The 14,772-nt window shown below is 47.7% G+C and overlaps 1 protein-coding gene across 3 annotated transcripts in view; it reads left to right on the forward strand.

Moving 5' to 3' along the window:
* sox6 (SRY-box transcription factor 6) overlaps nucleotides 1-14,772 on the forward strand; it is a 127,992-nt gene that overhangs the window by 52,044 nt on the left and 61,176 nt on the right. For all 3 annotated transcript variants that reach the window (XM_076021837.1, XM_076021845.1, XM_076021854.1), the window contains one exon: nucleotides 12,074-12,163. In XM_076021837.1, coding sequence (XP_075877952.1) covers nucleotides 12,074-12,163 — 90 coding nt within the window. The remainder of the gene's footprint in view (nucleotides 1-12,073; nucleotides 12,164-14,772) is intronic.

The following is a 14,772-nucleotide window of genomic DNA, read 5'->3' on the forward strand; positions in this document are numbered from 1 at the left end:
CCGCCGCCTCGCAGAAATGAGTTGCAGGTGTTCAGTGGCGCTGACAAGTTTATCTATTAGAAAAGTATTTACTCCCACAAGGTAGCTTGGAACTAAAAAAAAATCCTCTGAAGGTATTTCACTGTGTGCATGGAGCAAGTCTGCGTTATACATTACTCCCCCCCCCCCAGCCCAAACAGACCGATGCACCCCCTCCCCCCAACCCGACCTCCCCTCCCATCTCCCAGCGTCCCTCCCTTCTTCCCTCTCGTCTCATCACAGCTGCCATGTCATCTGGTTCTGCTTTATCCCACCTAATTAATAGGAATCTTTGTTATAATGATCCAAGCACGAGCCTCTGACTTGATGCATATTCAATGAGGGCTGCATATCCAGTTGCCTCGCTCGCTTTTTTCTTTTTCTTCTTTCTCCCAGTTCCTTCTCCTAGTCGTTCTCTGCGCGCATGCAGGAGCGGCGCACGTCTTGGCGGACGGCGCGAGGCCGCGGCCCTCCTGGAGGAACACGAAGGCCACACATCAGTCAAGCGCCTCGTCCTCCTCCTCCCTTTAATAATCTGCTCTTTACACTAGCAACAGGACTTCAGCGGGCTGCTTATTTCAATGCAAGTAATCTATTTGATCAAATAGTCAGCGTGGATTCATGTGTGTGCGCTCGCACATACTGCTGGTGTCGGCCCAGTCCTTTCTGTGTGTGTGTGTGTGTGTGTGTGTGTGTGTGTGTGTGTGTGTGTGTGTGTGTGTGTGTGTCTTGGCCTGCGGTGTGGTGCGCCAGCCCAGCGGAGCAGCGCTCTGGTCTGTCACTTTTGTTTGAATAGGTAATGTAGATCTGTTCAGGCTGAGGAGACATGAGCTGGAATCGCTTGTTAGGACACATGATCAAAAGCGGCTCTCTGCTCTCTGCCAATCAACCCTCTCGTCACCCTGTGAAGCAGACGTTAAGTAGGTTTTTTTTCCCTTTTTCCGGCTGCACGCTGCGAGCAGCCGGCCAGCCAGCCTGACATCTGAACTTTCACCAAATAAAAAAAAAAAAAAAAAAAAAAAAGACGATCGCCGTCCCCTCTCCTCCGCCGTAACCACACTTTCCCTTCCTCTTCCTCCTCCTCGTGAAGTTTCCGTCTGTCCCTCAACCCCCCCCTCCCGCCCCCACTCAACATTTCCACCGTGCTCGCCTCCAGTGCTGTTGGGATTACTTATCAAGTACTGATTACTCCTTTAAAAGTCATCTAATTACTTTTTTAACTACTTCATAAGTAATTACTAAATTGTTTACCAATTACTTTAGTTAAGAAAAGATAAAGAAACAGTTGCTCAGTGCTTTGGAATGAACTTTTTAAGGTGAAAATTTTGCAATTGCAAATATTGCCTCTGTCCTCTTAACATGAATCAATGTTTGCTCTCTGAACACAAACTGCACATTTCACAGAACAAACACAGCACTGGTGGCCCAAATTGTTAAAATAATCTGCAACATTGTTGTTTTTTTGTTTGTTTTTTTTCTCCAAATTTCAGACATTTTGTGGATAATGAGACGTGTTTGGCCTGCAAAATATTTCAGAAAAGTAACAGAATCGTTACTTGATAAAGTAATTATGATATAATTACCAGTTTTGCCACAGTAATCCCGTTACATTACTCCATTATTTAAAAAAGTAGTTTAATTACAGTAGCGGATTACTTGGAAATAGATTACTCGCCAAGGCTGCTCGCCTCGCGCCCAGTCCCAGGCTCTCCAGTGAGGGAGTTCCTCCCCTGCCAGGCTTGAGATTAGAACTCACAGCTAAATCGAGGGATGGCGGCGGCGGCGAGGTGTGCAGGGAGGAAACAGCGTGCCTGGTCCGCCAGTGAATCACCTACTTACTATCGCTCCCAAAAACAGAGCCCTCACGTAACACTGGCACATCCACACAGCGGAGGGAGGGAGGGAGGGAGGGGGGCAGGGGTGAGAGAGGGAGAGGGAGGGGGGTTAACTGGTTTCACTTTACACAAGCTCAGATACAGATTTTGTTGCCCCCTCCGCCCGCCTCCACCCCCACTCCCCCCACGACATAACGGGAACCCCTTTCTGCTGCCCTGGCCATTCAGATGACAAAACAAGCAGCTGCTTCTCCAGCGCGCCATTCTTTGCATTCAAGATCACCTTCCCCAACTTCTCATATTCCGATTAGTCAACAGTAGCAACTGCTGCGAAGCATTCCGGGGACCATCTTCCTGGGTTTCAGCTGTTGAGGCCTGTCCCCCCACCGCCCCCCGACCACCCCCCACCGCCCCCCCGACCAGCGCACCCGCGCAGCACACAAAACTCCCATTGTGACGGCGGCCCCCGCTGGCCGCACAGGAGCCCCTTGATAGGAGGAAACGGGTGTCTGCCGAGGGAAACAAATCACAGCCAGCGCCGCACAGAGGCCTGTTTGTGCCGGCCGACCCGCGCAGCCGCGCACATGTCGTAGGTATGTGTCGTCGGCGCCGACGCCTGAGCGTCGAAACCTGGCGGTCCCTCAGAAAGAAAAAAAACGACACACGGGGTTGCCGACGTACACGGAGGAGCGATGAGACCCTCGGCGTTTGAGCTGCGTCGCTCTGAATTGCAAAGTGCTGATTTACTTTGTATATTTAGAACAGAGGGGGCAGACGAAGGGGAAGAGAGATAGGAAAAAAAGGGCTATTCCGCAGCGGGATCGGGTGCAAGTGGGTCGGCACCTGCGTGCGCAGTCGGGTTACACTGGACCGACTTGTGTGCCAGCTCAGTATCACTGTTTTAGCTGCCGCATTCAGCTCCCCGCAGCATTCTCCACACATAACTCGACAAAGGAGCCGGTGTCATCTGACCGAGGATCAAAATAGTGAGAGTGTAACTCACACCCCGGGCACAGACGGCCTCTGCGGCCCGCTAATGATTTCGCCGCACATTGTGGGCTTGTTTCTGTAAGCCTGCGACGCATGTCAGCCATCCGGCGGAGGGGGTCCGCCTCCGCGCAGGAACACGGTGCAGCTCGTGTACGTGCACGATGATCAACATGATTGCATTGTTTTTTTCCCCCTCCCTCCCTCCGCCGCGAAGAGCGTTTGTGATGTCAGGCACCAAAGTTTGACGTCGTGTCTCCCGAACAAAGAGACTATTTAATCAGCGGTGATAAAAATAAAATTAATAATGTTTCCCACAAGTCGCTGCCTCCTCCTTCCCCTTGTTCAATAACATTACATTGCAAGCGGCAGATGAGATGTCAGATGAAACGAATAGAAATGTGTTTTATTGCACCACACAGCCTCGGTGCCAATGATTATAATCATTTGACGAACGTCATCGCCCGTTGGAAGTATTTCCAGATTTTTCTTTTTTTTCCCCCGCTTGCCCTCACTGAGCGCGGGTTGGAACCTCGTCAGATGCATCTTATAAAGTTCAATCAATCACTTGATGTTATTTGAAATTGCGATTATTGGTTCTTAAAATTGTAATACATGTAATATTGAAAACAGAAGTCGAGCGTTTACACTCAATGGCACAGTTCCTCTTCTTTCCATTCTTTCTGTCTCGGTAGGTGGCTCTGTTTGGAAGCATGGAGGCAACACTGCTTGCTTGCTGTCTGTCTGGTTGCACGCCAGACCATGAGTTCAGTGACTCATTAGGGGCAAATGTTTTGTCATATCTGCCCAAAGTCTAAATTTATTTAGTTCTCTTAAGAGAGAAAGGGAGAGAGAGAGAGAGAGAGAGAGAGAGAGAGAGAGAGAGAGAGAGAGAGAGAGAGAAAAAAAATCATCCCCTTTGTTGCCGAAACCCACTTCAACGTCAGCGCATTGGGACATTTCTGTGGCCAATTAAAGCGGCGCAGCAAAGGAAGCGGCGACCCTCCCACTGCCGCGGCCACTTCATTAATTGTTAATGTTCGAGCAAACAGCCGCGCTTGATTTTCACCCGGACAACTTGTTTTGTTTGGAGGGTTAAACAAGCCGTTCAGAGAGAGAGAGAGAGCGAGCGAGCGAGGGAGAGTTTTTAAAAGTGTTTTGAAAACTTTTTGTTGCGCTGATGAATCTCTTGGTCGCCTTGAGATGAAGAGCATAATTTAAAAATAGTTGCCCGGGGTCTTACAGTCCAGTAAACACTGCGGAGCAGCCGGCTTCGAGTTTCTATTAATGACTTTAATTACTATTGGAGAACCAGAAAGCCAAGTCGCACTGGCGGATAAATAAACCCCGACTGCGAGTTAAAATGTGATTTTCTTCCCTTTAAAAGTTGAAAACTCTTCAGCGAGTCTTAAAGGGACAAAACAATGTGATTTTTTTTTTTCTCTTGCAGCTTAGGGTGACCTGGTTTTGTTTCCTAAATTCGCACTCCTCAGTCTCTCCGCCCAGTCCAGCATTTACGACGGAGTAAACTTTGGAGTCGGTGGCGCTCGGCTGCGGCTGCCAGTTGTAATGCGCTCGTGTGAATCCCATTAGTCTCTTTTTGTCCTTGTGGAGTCAGACACCCATTAATTTAGTAAATCACGCCGAACAGCCACGATCACAGTACTGCGCGTTTTCTTCACGCGTCTATTAATTTAACACAGATGAATAAATGTGAATGTTTTTCCCAGCTTTGATTAGTGGACAGGTTTAGATCTGACAGTTAAATTACAGGCTACCCTGACACCCCCCAGCGCACAAAAAAAAGGAGGGAAAAAAACTCCTTCCATGCAAGGTACCCAGTAATTCAATTTTCACCACCAATTATTATAATTTATTACAGTGTGTGGACCCGCATGATTACCAACATGAGATGAAAATTATAAACTGAAATGAAGTTTCTCATCAGAATGTTCATCCTCTCTTGTCAGAGGGATTGTCTACGTATTCTTTCTGGCCAAACAGTCCCCTGTTTTTCCCTTTTACTGAAACTAAAATGCTCTTTATTTATACAATCCCCCCTTTTAATGTCAATGTCATTGTAAGACAGAAAAAAACAAAAACGATAGCGTCTAAAAACCTCCACCCACCGCTGACCTTGTCCGTCTCTTTCAATAGCTACACCCGCATCCTCCTTAATTTAATCACGCGGGCGATTGTTTATTTCCATCACCCCCCCCCCGTGAATCGAGGCGAGGCGAGGGGCAGCCTCGGCCGCGCTCAGCTCGGAGGTGGAGGGCAGACGGCGGAGCGAAAAAGTTCATCCTGCCTCCGAAGCGTTTAGTGGTTCCGAGTTCTTAAAAGTGACCTTGTGGGGTGAAGAGCGGAGCAGCACAGCAGCTCCTTCCAGATGCACACATGGCATCCATCGGGGGCACAATCACGCACAGTCCCAACACCTCAGGCTCGGACATATGTTGAGTTTTATTTCATTCTTCTGACATTAATCCTATTCACCAGCTGTTCTGCCAGCTGCCACTCTCCGGCTTAAGGGGAGATTGCAGTTTTGAGGGCTCTGAGTACTGCTTTATCTTGGCTCCTCATCTGCTCCTCACAAAGTTTGATTGGATTTTTCTTTTTTTTTTATCTTTGCTCTCCTCATACTTCCAGGTTTCTTGAGTTGCACGCTGTCCAGATTTTTTTTTTTTTTTTGGGCCCATCTGTTAAATCCCTATATTTGCATCCGTCTTTTTTTTTCCTCTCGATCTTCATGATTTAATTTAACAGTTTCTGGCCAATATCCCAAAAAAAGAAAAACCAAAAAGCCAAACTTATTTACTGTATAATCACACGGACGCTACCTCAGCCCTTCCACTTCCCCCACCGTGTGTCTGATGGAAGTCTTGGGTAAGGAAACGCGGCAGCAGCCATCGCCGGCTAGCAGCGTTTCTGTTGGATTAGCCTGGACATGGCCTTAGACTGTACAGTTATGATTATTGACATATCGGGTCTGACATATTTCACATTTATGTGCATTGTCTGGAAGCATACTCAAGTGATCTCAATGTCATTTCTGCTGAAGTACGGCCGGGGAGTCGGCCGGCGAGGGCTTCAATGAATTGATCATTGCTCACTGCTCACTTTAATAATTCAAGCCTGATTGCCACAGAGTGCCGCAGTAAAATGGATTGGGAGAGGTCACATGCTGCTCGGCTCAGGAGGTGAAGCCCCTCGGGGATGGTTAATTCATATATGCTTGATAGACACGTGTCCTATTTAAAGAGGTCAGGGTGCTGTGTGTGTATACGTCTTCTGAGAATGGCCGGGTCAACGCTGGGGGATTAACAAGTTGGTCGGTGGAGGAACGGCGCCGGCATTCCCCGCCGTTCCGACCACCACTGCGATGCACAGCGGCTAGCGCCATGCTGCTAATATATCGGCGAGTGCACAAATTTAAATGGTCCGCTTGAACGTGGCAGAGGTCACCTCGCCGTAGCAAGCGTTTCTTGTGTGTTCTTTGCGGGCTCTTTACCAAAAGGAAGCGCGACATAAAGCTGATGGATATATATATATATTTTTTTTTTTTGTGGTGAGCCACGGAGGGTTCCGCAATTACATCGGAAGATGAAGAGGCAGAGGAGGACGCAAAGAAAACTAACGGTACAGAAAGGGAGGGAGCGTGTCAAAAAAGCAAAGCTCATCTCGTCAAGGATGTATTTATAGCGACCGTCGTCGTCAGTGTGCGGATAGTTTTAAGGCAGCCAGCAGAGATGTTCACCAGCTGGAATAATGATTAGGTGTCGGTTCAAGTGAGCCCACCCCAAGGTGCAGGTGCTCCACAATGCACCGACATGTCTGGACCTTTTCATTTATGCATGCCAGCACTGGTTTGATTGCATTTAAGAGAAAAAAAAAAATTGCAATTATTTAACGGCACCAAAAAGTCTTGTGAAAACGCTGGAGGTTATTAAAGCTGTTGACGAGGAGGAAAGGTAATTGCCTGAAAATGAGCGACATCGCACTGTTGTGCTCCCAGTGTTTTTTCTTCTTTTTTTTTTCTCCCCCCTCTCCTTCCTCCCTCTTCAGCGTTTGCATTGTGCGGCATCACCCGGGTGTGTAACCTATTGCGTTCCAATTGCTCCCTTGCAATTAGTGCCCTTTTTGTCCTCACTTCAATGATGCCATGATTATGGAGACTTCAGGAGTATTTGCAGCATCCAGCAGCTGTTGTCTCAGGGACTACCGGCTGAGTGACAAAAACATGTTTTCTCTCCGCATTTCACTTTCCTGTCTGCCTCTTGTAATTATTCTGTTTTATTTAGTGTGATGACGGGGTCTTGTTTTTAGTGTGTCTGTGATTAAGATATTCAAAGGAGGCTCCTTGGATTGGCTCACAGCCGCCTTTTTTTTTGTTTTTCTTTTTTAAAATCAATCTCGACTTTTGATTTGTCTACGGTGCAGCGCGGAGTGGATGGGAAATTAGATGCCAGCCCATCATTGTCTATCTGAGACCCTGAGGGTTTAAGGTTGAGATGCGAATTTATGTCTTGATTAAAAAAAAAACTAAAAAAAAAGACATTTCAATAAATGAGCATAACCTCACTTTTGAAGATGTAATTTAAAAAAAAATAATACTCACCTGCGATCAGATGACTTGCACGTAAAAACGACTCTGATGGAGCCATTCATGTACAGTTTATGAAATAATTATAAAATTTAGGTAATTTGTTTTATTTTCAGATTCTCCAATGCTAATTTTTTTTTTCCCATTGCATTCTGGTAATTAATCTCCTGGCATCTTTAATTAGCATATTGGATACACATCAGGGTTTTTTTTTCCTCAACAGAATCTTTTCGGAAAAATAACTCTTCACCATTTATCCATTTACTCACACAGATATGATCCATACACCTACTATGACAAAGACATGGTAAACATCTAGAATTCCTTAGATTGACTCTGTTTACAGCTAAACAATTGTCTGCACACATATATGTTATTTACATATTTGCTTGTGGCTAATGTAGCAAAAATAAGCAAATATTTTTTGGAGCTTTGGAGAGCTTTGGAGACCCCGCAGCGAGAGCGGCTGCAGGCTGCAAATGACACGTTCTCCTTTGACCTCACTGTAAAGGCCTGTGCATTCTGGGGAGGAAATTATTTATATGGTCAGTGTCAGTTGATCATTGATTTGGTAATTACATGTTTCCCCTTGAGGACGGGACGGCTGATATACAAGGCCAATACTAATGGGGAGGACTCTCCGTCTTGTCCATGACTTATGACTTGCTTGACTGCGCGAGACAGCCCCTCTCTCCACTGCCAGCTGCTTTTTAACACAACAAACACTCACATTATCTCCTACTGCTGGGAGAAGGGCGCACCAGTATAAGCTCAAAATGTTGAAATTATTTATTTATTATTATTGTTAATTTTTTTTTTAAATGTTGACATAGAGGGTAAATAAAGTCCAAAATTGCTGCAAGTTGAGGCCGACGAACGTGATGGTGCCTTTCGCTGGAACTTTCAAAGGCTGGAATTACTGCGAGTCAAATAAAGGAGATTGGAGCGGCCCAAAACACAGCTTGTATGTTTTCTAACTTGAATGCACTCAGTAAAATTCATCTTCAGGGCAACCCCGGGAGCATTAGCATAGCAAGTGTGCGAGGGTTTTGGTTTTGAATATTCTGCGTTACTGCTGCCCTTTCTCAAAGTGTCAGAGATTTGATTCGCTCAGTGGCTTGTATGTCTGCTCACTTGTGTTTCCACTCAGTCTCCAAACAGAGTGCAACAGTTGTTTAAGCATTTCTTCTAAAAAGCATTTTTTTTTCTTTCCTGCCCCTCTTCACCACGAGGACTCACAGTTAACTCGCCATCACTCAAACCCTTTAAGTAAAAAAAAAAAATCGACAACTTCAATCAGCACTATTGTTTGCTGCGTGAAAACAACATGCCTGGAAGACCTTGGCTTCCAGCGAACAGGATGTTCCTGCAGCACTGACTGCCAGGTACGGCAAGTTATTGCTGATGTTACGCATCATCCCAGAAACATTCCTCCGTTCAGGATCATTAGCATGGTTTTTCCTACAGTGGGGGAAGAAAAAAAAAAGAGAAGAAAGCTGCGGCCTAATCTCATCTCGGCTTTAGGTGTCTTTATCTTCTGTGGCTGCTCGCCCACATCAATAGGAGCGCGGAATACCTGCGCGGCGATGACAGCGCTGATAGGAGATAAACACATTGTATCTGAGTGAGTTCAATCGGTAATGACTATTCACTTCCCTCTGAGTGCCACTTGGACGCTTTCAAATAAATCTTGGAGAGAAGGAGGGTTCGGGGGAGGTTTTCCAGCCGCGCAGCAGCGGCGGCGGCGGCCCCAGAGAGGAGACAATGAGACCCAGACAGGCTTAAAAGTCCAGAAAACCATTCCTTTCTCAATGGGAACACATCTTGGACACGCACGCCAGTAGTTTGTCTTGCATGTTGCTATCTGCACTAGCTGCACTAGCACGGCCTGTGCCAGGCGAGTGTCCATAGGGACCGTTGGAATCGCTGGGGCTGGAGGAAGTTGGTCCGCGTCCAGTGAGGCGATCTGGGCTTGGTGACAAGCCAAGCTGTCTACTGCGGAGACGCTGGGAACATGTAAATAAGAGCCTGATAAGGGCTATTGTTTTCATTCCATTCTCATCCCAGCTGAATGGCCTGCTCCCCAGCCACAGAGCATTTTATCTCGAGAGGGATGGGGAAAGAAATGGAAGGGGTGGGGGGCGCGAGAGGCTTTAAATCCCTCACAGGAAAATAAAAATAAACTTGCTGGACTCTCTTCTCTTGTTTTAGCTCCACCACCCCCTAACCCCCAAACTGTTTATGCCCTTCTTTGAAAGGACAAGAACAGAAAACTCATCGACATTAAAACCCGGGGATGTTTCCCTGCAAACGTCTTTAATAGTTGCGCCTGCTTCCCACTAAATTTCCTCTGATGTGGGGAATCTGCTACCAGAAGCCATTCGTTATCCTCTGACCAACGCTGCGCTTTATTATTGTTATTCCAGCGGTAAATACATTTATTCCAGAGTGAAACGGGCAGACACTTTAGGAACTCAAACAGACATTCCTCCGATTAATCTAAATTGTTCTGGGGAGGGAAGAAGAAGAAAAAAAAAAGGGATGGGGGGGATGCGAACAGGGTGCTTTGAAAAAACCCAGACATCTCTCATTTACTCCGCCGCCCGAGTGCGTCTGCGCGAAACCCGCTCCGCTTTTTCCACCACAGCCATTTTTGGGTCTCGCCGCTCGCTCGAAAGCGTGTTTAAAAGTTTTTTTTTTTTTTTTTTATAGAATAATCCGAGCCATCATTCACCTCTCCCAGGTGGAAGGCAGGGAGGGCAGCGGCGCATTCCAGCTGTAGTCTCTCCTGTTGGAGGACTTGGCAGGTCGTGTCTGGCCCGGAGCGAGAGGATGGAGAAGTGAGGGAGTGGCAGCTCTCCTGGGGGAGGTGGGGAGGAAAGGGAGGGGAGGACTGGAGTAGAATGGAAGCTGGCACCGCATTATCTCCAACAGTTGGTGCATTCCTTTAATGATCAAGTGCTGGAGCAGCATCTGTGATAAGAGTGTGTGCGTGCGTGCGAGTTGGGGGGAGCATGTGTGCGTATTAACATATGTTCGCCGGGTTGCTCCAATTCCCCTTTACAACACTTAAGAAGGAGCCCTTGTCTGCACTGGTGGCGGAAGACGTGATGTTTGTGCGCTTCGCCAGACGACCGTGTGATTCCGGGGGAGAGAGGAAGTCCTCTCACCCGGGGGGGTGAGGAGCAAGGAAAGAAGAGCCGAGTCCTCGTACCTCACCCGCCGCCCTCCCTCCCTCCCTCCCCCGTTTTAAGATCTGTGATCTTTGCGCGCCGTGCGGGGAGTTAACGCACACAAACCCGAGCCGCTCCTCTCCCTCTCTCCCTCCCTCCCTCCCTCTCTCTCCCCTCTGCTCGGGTCAAGGGGACAAACTGTGAGTTGGGAATTGGAAAGTCAATAAGGCAGAAGTAATGTTATAATGACCCTGCAGCCCAAGACGTCCCGCCGACCCCTATCACACCGGAGGAAGTGGACAATCAAACAAAAACGGCCCCTCGGCTTGATCTCGCTGAAAGCCGCCCTCGATCCAGGCCACCGCCACAAAACTCCCACTTCCTCTGAAGCCGGCGCTCCGGTCGACGGGGGCGTCTTGGTTTGCGCAGGGCAGAGGATGTTAGAGTTGGAGAAAACAGAGGGGAAAAAACAACACAAAACAACAAAAACACGGCTTGTGTACATTCTCGGCATATTTCCTCAGCCTCTCCGTGGTCACGTGAAGCGGAGGCGCAGACACGTGACGGACGGAAGGAAAAAAAAAAAAAAAACTATGATGGGTGATTATTGGCTTGGTTTGATTGTGGCACCCCTGAGCTCTCCTGGTCGTAAGTCGAATTTGCGTTTAGCTCTGGCAAATTTCAGCCCGAGTCCAACATGCTTTACAAATCGTCCTATCATCCTCAGGCACTTTACGAAGCCTCGGGACAATTTCATAGAAAAAGGCTTCATCTTTATGAAAATAAATTCACTTTTTTTTTTTTAGTGGAGGGGGTTTTAATTGCTGTTTTTTTTTTTCTCTTCGTCTTCTTCTTCTTGTAATTGGATGACAATGCAAGGCCGCCGCTGGCCCGGCTGGCAGACACGCTCGCGCTCAGACGGAGGGAGACAGCCGGCAGTTGAAGGTGGAGGCGTGGTCTCGCGGCCCGGTGCTTGATGGGAACAGGCTGACCTCTAAGCGCTGCTGGACGGTGGAGGCCCGGGTCAGCTGGCCCGGCATGTTCTTTATCAGCTAGCGCCGCGACAGCGTAGCAGATTGCAGCCATTCCTCCTCTGATTCATTGTCCGCCGGACAAATGTTAATTGTTTTCATCATTGGCAGCTATGTGAACGCTCGGACGTACCCAGTCTCACTCCTCGCCTCCCACTTAATGTGCCTCTTTGCCCTTCCGGCTCTCCTCGCGGGCGCTGCACCCTCGGCTCATCTCTCTGCTGCAAGAGCGAGAGCCGTGTTAAATGTTTCTATCTGTTCTCTTTCTCTCTTTTTTTCTTACGTTCTTCTGGCGGTGCATGAAATGTTTGTCCTGTTCTGATTTTTACGACCATGGGATCAATTTTTAGAGGGATATTTTTCTCATTACAATAAAGCGATGCACGAATGACATCCCTCTCCTTCTTCTTCTCCTCCCCCCAACAGAGTCCTCCTGCATGGAGAAGCTTCTGTCGAAAGACTGGAAAGAGAAGATGGAGCGGCTCAACACCAGCGAACTCCTGGCAGAAGTTAAAGGTAGGACCGCCATTAAGGCGAGCAGATTCATCACACAAACAGCACTTGAGGCTGTGTTAACAAGTCCCTCATTCCTATCGCAGATATACTATCTGCGAGTCCAACTGCCTCGTGCTCTGGAATAAAACAAAAGCCTTTGGCTGCCCTCCCCCATTCATCTCTCCCCTGCCTCTTATCTTTTGTTGGAATGCCAGAGTCAGAACAGAGCGCTGTCTTCAGGATTCCAGCCATTTTTAGACCTGTTCCGGGGCTCTCGCCGCTTGTCAGCACTTTATTGGCCGACATCCTACATGTCTCTCTGCCCCGCTGCCCAGGATTGGCACATTAGCGCGTGCGTCCGTTCGCCCGCCGCCGTCGCGGCGAGGTCTGAGGCCCAACGGTGCCTGAAGCACTGAGACTCGCTGGGTGGAAACCACCGTCGACTCGGACGGTGAACGCCTCTCGGCTGGCGGAGGGCGCGTCCGGCACGGCACGGCAGAGCATAACTCAGCACTCCCCCGGAGTCTGTGTTTATGGCAGGGCGAAGGTGGGCCGCGGCCGGGCAGGGCTGCTGCTCAGTCCTTAGCACTGACTGTTACTGAGAGCCGCCGTGTTTATACAGCACAGGAGAGCACAATACCAGCTGGCTGATAAGAACCGCCCGCCTGCCGCTGCCCCGGCTCTCCGCTGCAGCCGTCAGCAGGCAACAAAACAACCAATGCTACAAAACAAACTGTATTTTTTTTCTCCCCCACTGCCCCAACGCAGATCATATATTACGTTTTATGATCGCATCGTGACAAAATAGAATTTCCATCTGGGCGCATAATGGTGCTGGTGTCTTAAGTTGACATAAAAGGCAAACAAACAACAAACAAATACTGCGAATGATAAAAAAAAAAAAAAAAGTGCAAATAAGAGATCGAGGAACAAGACTGTGGCTGTTGGACTTCTAGTAAGTAGCTTCACCGGCACTAACCCTAATGAATTAAGGGATAAATCACGGCTGGGAAACGGCATTCATTGTACCTGCCCTATTAAACCGCGTGGCAGTGCAGATCAAAGTGCGGCGGGTAGAATGTGTAAAATGATTTAGCCTTTTGAAAGCCGGCTCTGTTAAATTACAGGCAGGGCATTTCTTCCGTTTGATAAATGGGAACGGGAAGGTTACTTGGTGGTCTGTAAACAGGTAGGAAGCGCGATAATAAACACTATGGCCCCCCCTGTCTGTTGATGAGTTACGAGACAGTCTATTCACCACAGTTCCCAATATAAATGCTTCTCCTATCCCAGTGGCAGCCTCAGATTTTTAATTAGCATGCCATTTCATATGACTGTAGACATTTCAAAGGGCTGCTTTGTGCTCCCCCTTTACAAATGTCTCTCTCTCTCTCTCTCTTTCTGTGCGCGTGTGTGTGTGTGTGACTGTGTGCGCGCGCACACACGTTTGATGTCTGCCTGATGTAAATATGGGCAATTAAAAAGGAGCCCAGGGTTAGAGATGCACAAGGTCCGCCTAATTAAAATACAAACAAAGGTAGCAAAAAAAAAACAAAAAAAACACCTCATGATTAAGATCTAGAGTGTTATATGAATCAGAGGTTATATTAATTGTCAGATTAAAAACATCACAAAAGGGAGGAAGAAACGAAAAGAAAAAAAAAAAATCCCGGGAAGATAAAGAGTGCAACTCTGACGCGCCAGAGTGACGCTGCACACGCACGGCGCCGATCACTCCTCACTTCTGGAGACGCCACCGTTTAATGTTCATCCAAGACCTTTGAAGGCTGATAATTGCAGGTGTTGGAATATGGACTGAGGATATAGTAATGTGATCACAAACGATTTCAAAACAACCCCAAAAGTGGAGGGGGGAGAAAAAACAAAAAACAATAGGTGCGACAGAATTTGACCTGAAGCTTTTTCTCTGGGAGAGAGAGAGAGAGAGAGAGAGGGAAAAAAAAAGAAACGCATTCTTTTCCTGCAGCTGTGTTCAAACATGCCCCGAATACTTTTGTGCCGTTGAGGAGAACACGCACACGTATGGTAAACAAACAAAGCAAAACAATTATATCGACAACATCAAGGCTTTGCTTCCCAAAGTCTGCTCGCCCAACCTGCTATTTAGCTCGTACACATGACTCATCGCTAATTATAGCTTATTGACATCAGGGTGTGTGGCGGCACGGTGCCTTGTTTCCACAGTAAAGACATCTTGGATTTTTTTTTTTCTCCTGGAGGTTTTAAGGGGTGAGAAGGAACAAGCGGCATAATCCAGCCGAGGCGGTGCGCTTAATCCAGACATGTAGAAATTGTGTTGGGAAGGGGTTAATGATTTCAACCCCCCCCCCCATACCTCCCCGCTCCCCATCTGCCTTTTCTTGTATGTTGTTAGGGCTTAGCTTTAGCAGGAGCGGGCAGAAAAAAAAAAAAAAGGAAAAAGGAGGGTTTGTGAAGGAGCATTAGCGGTGGATTTCTTTTCAGCAGTCAATTCCAGAGCTAACTGTTTGTTTTCATACCTGAGCTTAGCTGTCAATCTGTAAGGAACGATGAGGAGGGAGATGAAAATCTCCCGAACAAAACCACAGAGCAAGAAAGGCAGGCCATCTGGAAGGGCTCCAAACCGCAAG

This window comes from Nelusetta ayraudi, unplaced genomic scaffold (genome assembly GCF_046127955.1).
Source record: "Nelusetta ayraudi isolate G7.1 ecotype Tasmania unplaced genomic scaffold, CSIRO-AGI_Nayr_v1 ptg000002l, whole genome shotgun sequence".
NCBI classification, from domain to species: Eukaryota; Metazoa; Chordata; class Actinopteri; order Tetraodontiformes; family Monacanthidae; genus Nelusetta; species Nelusetta ayraudi.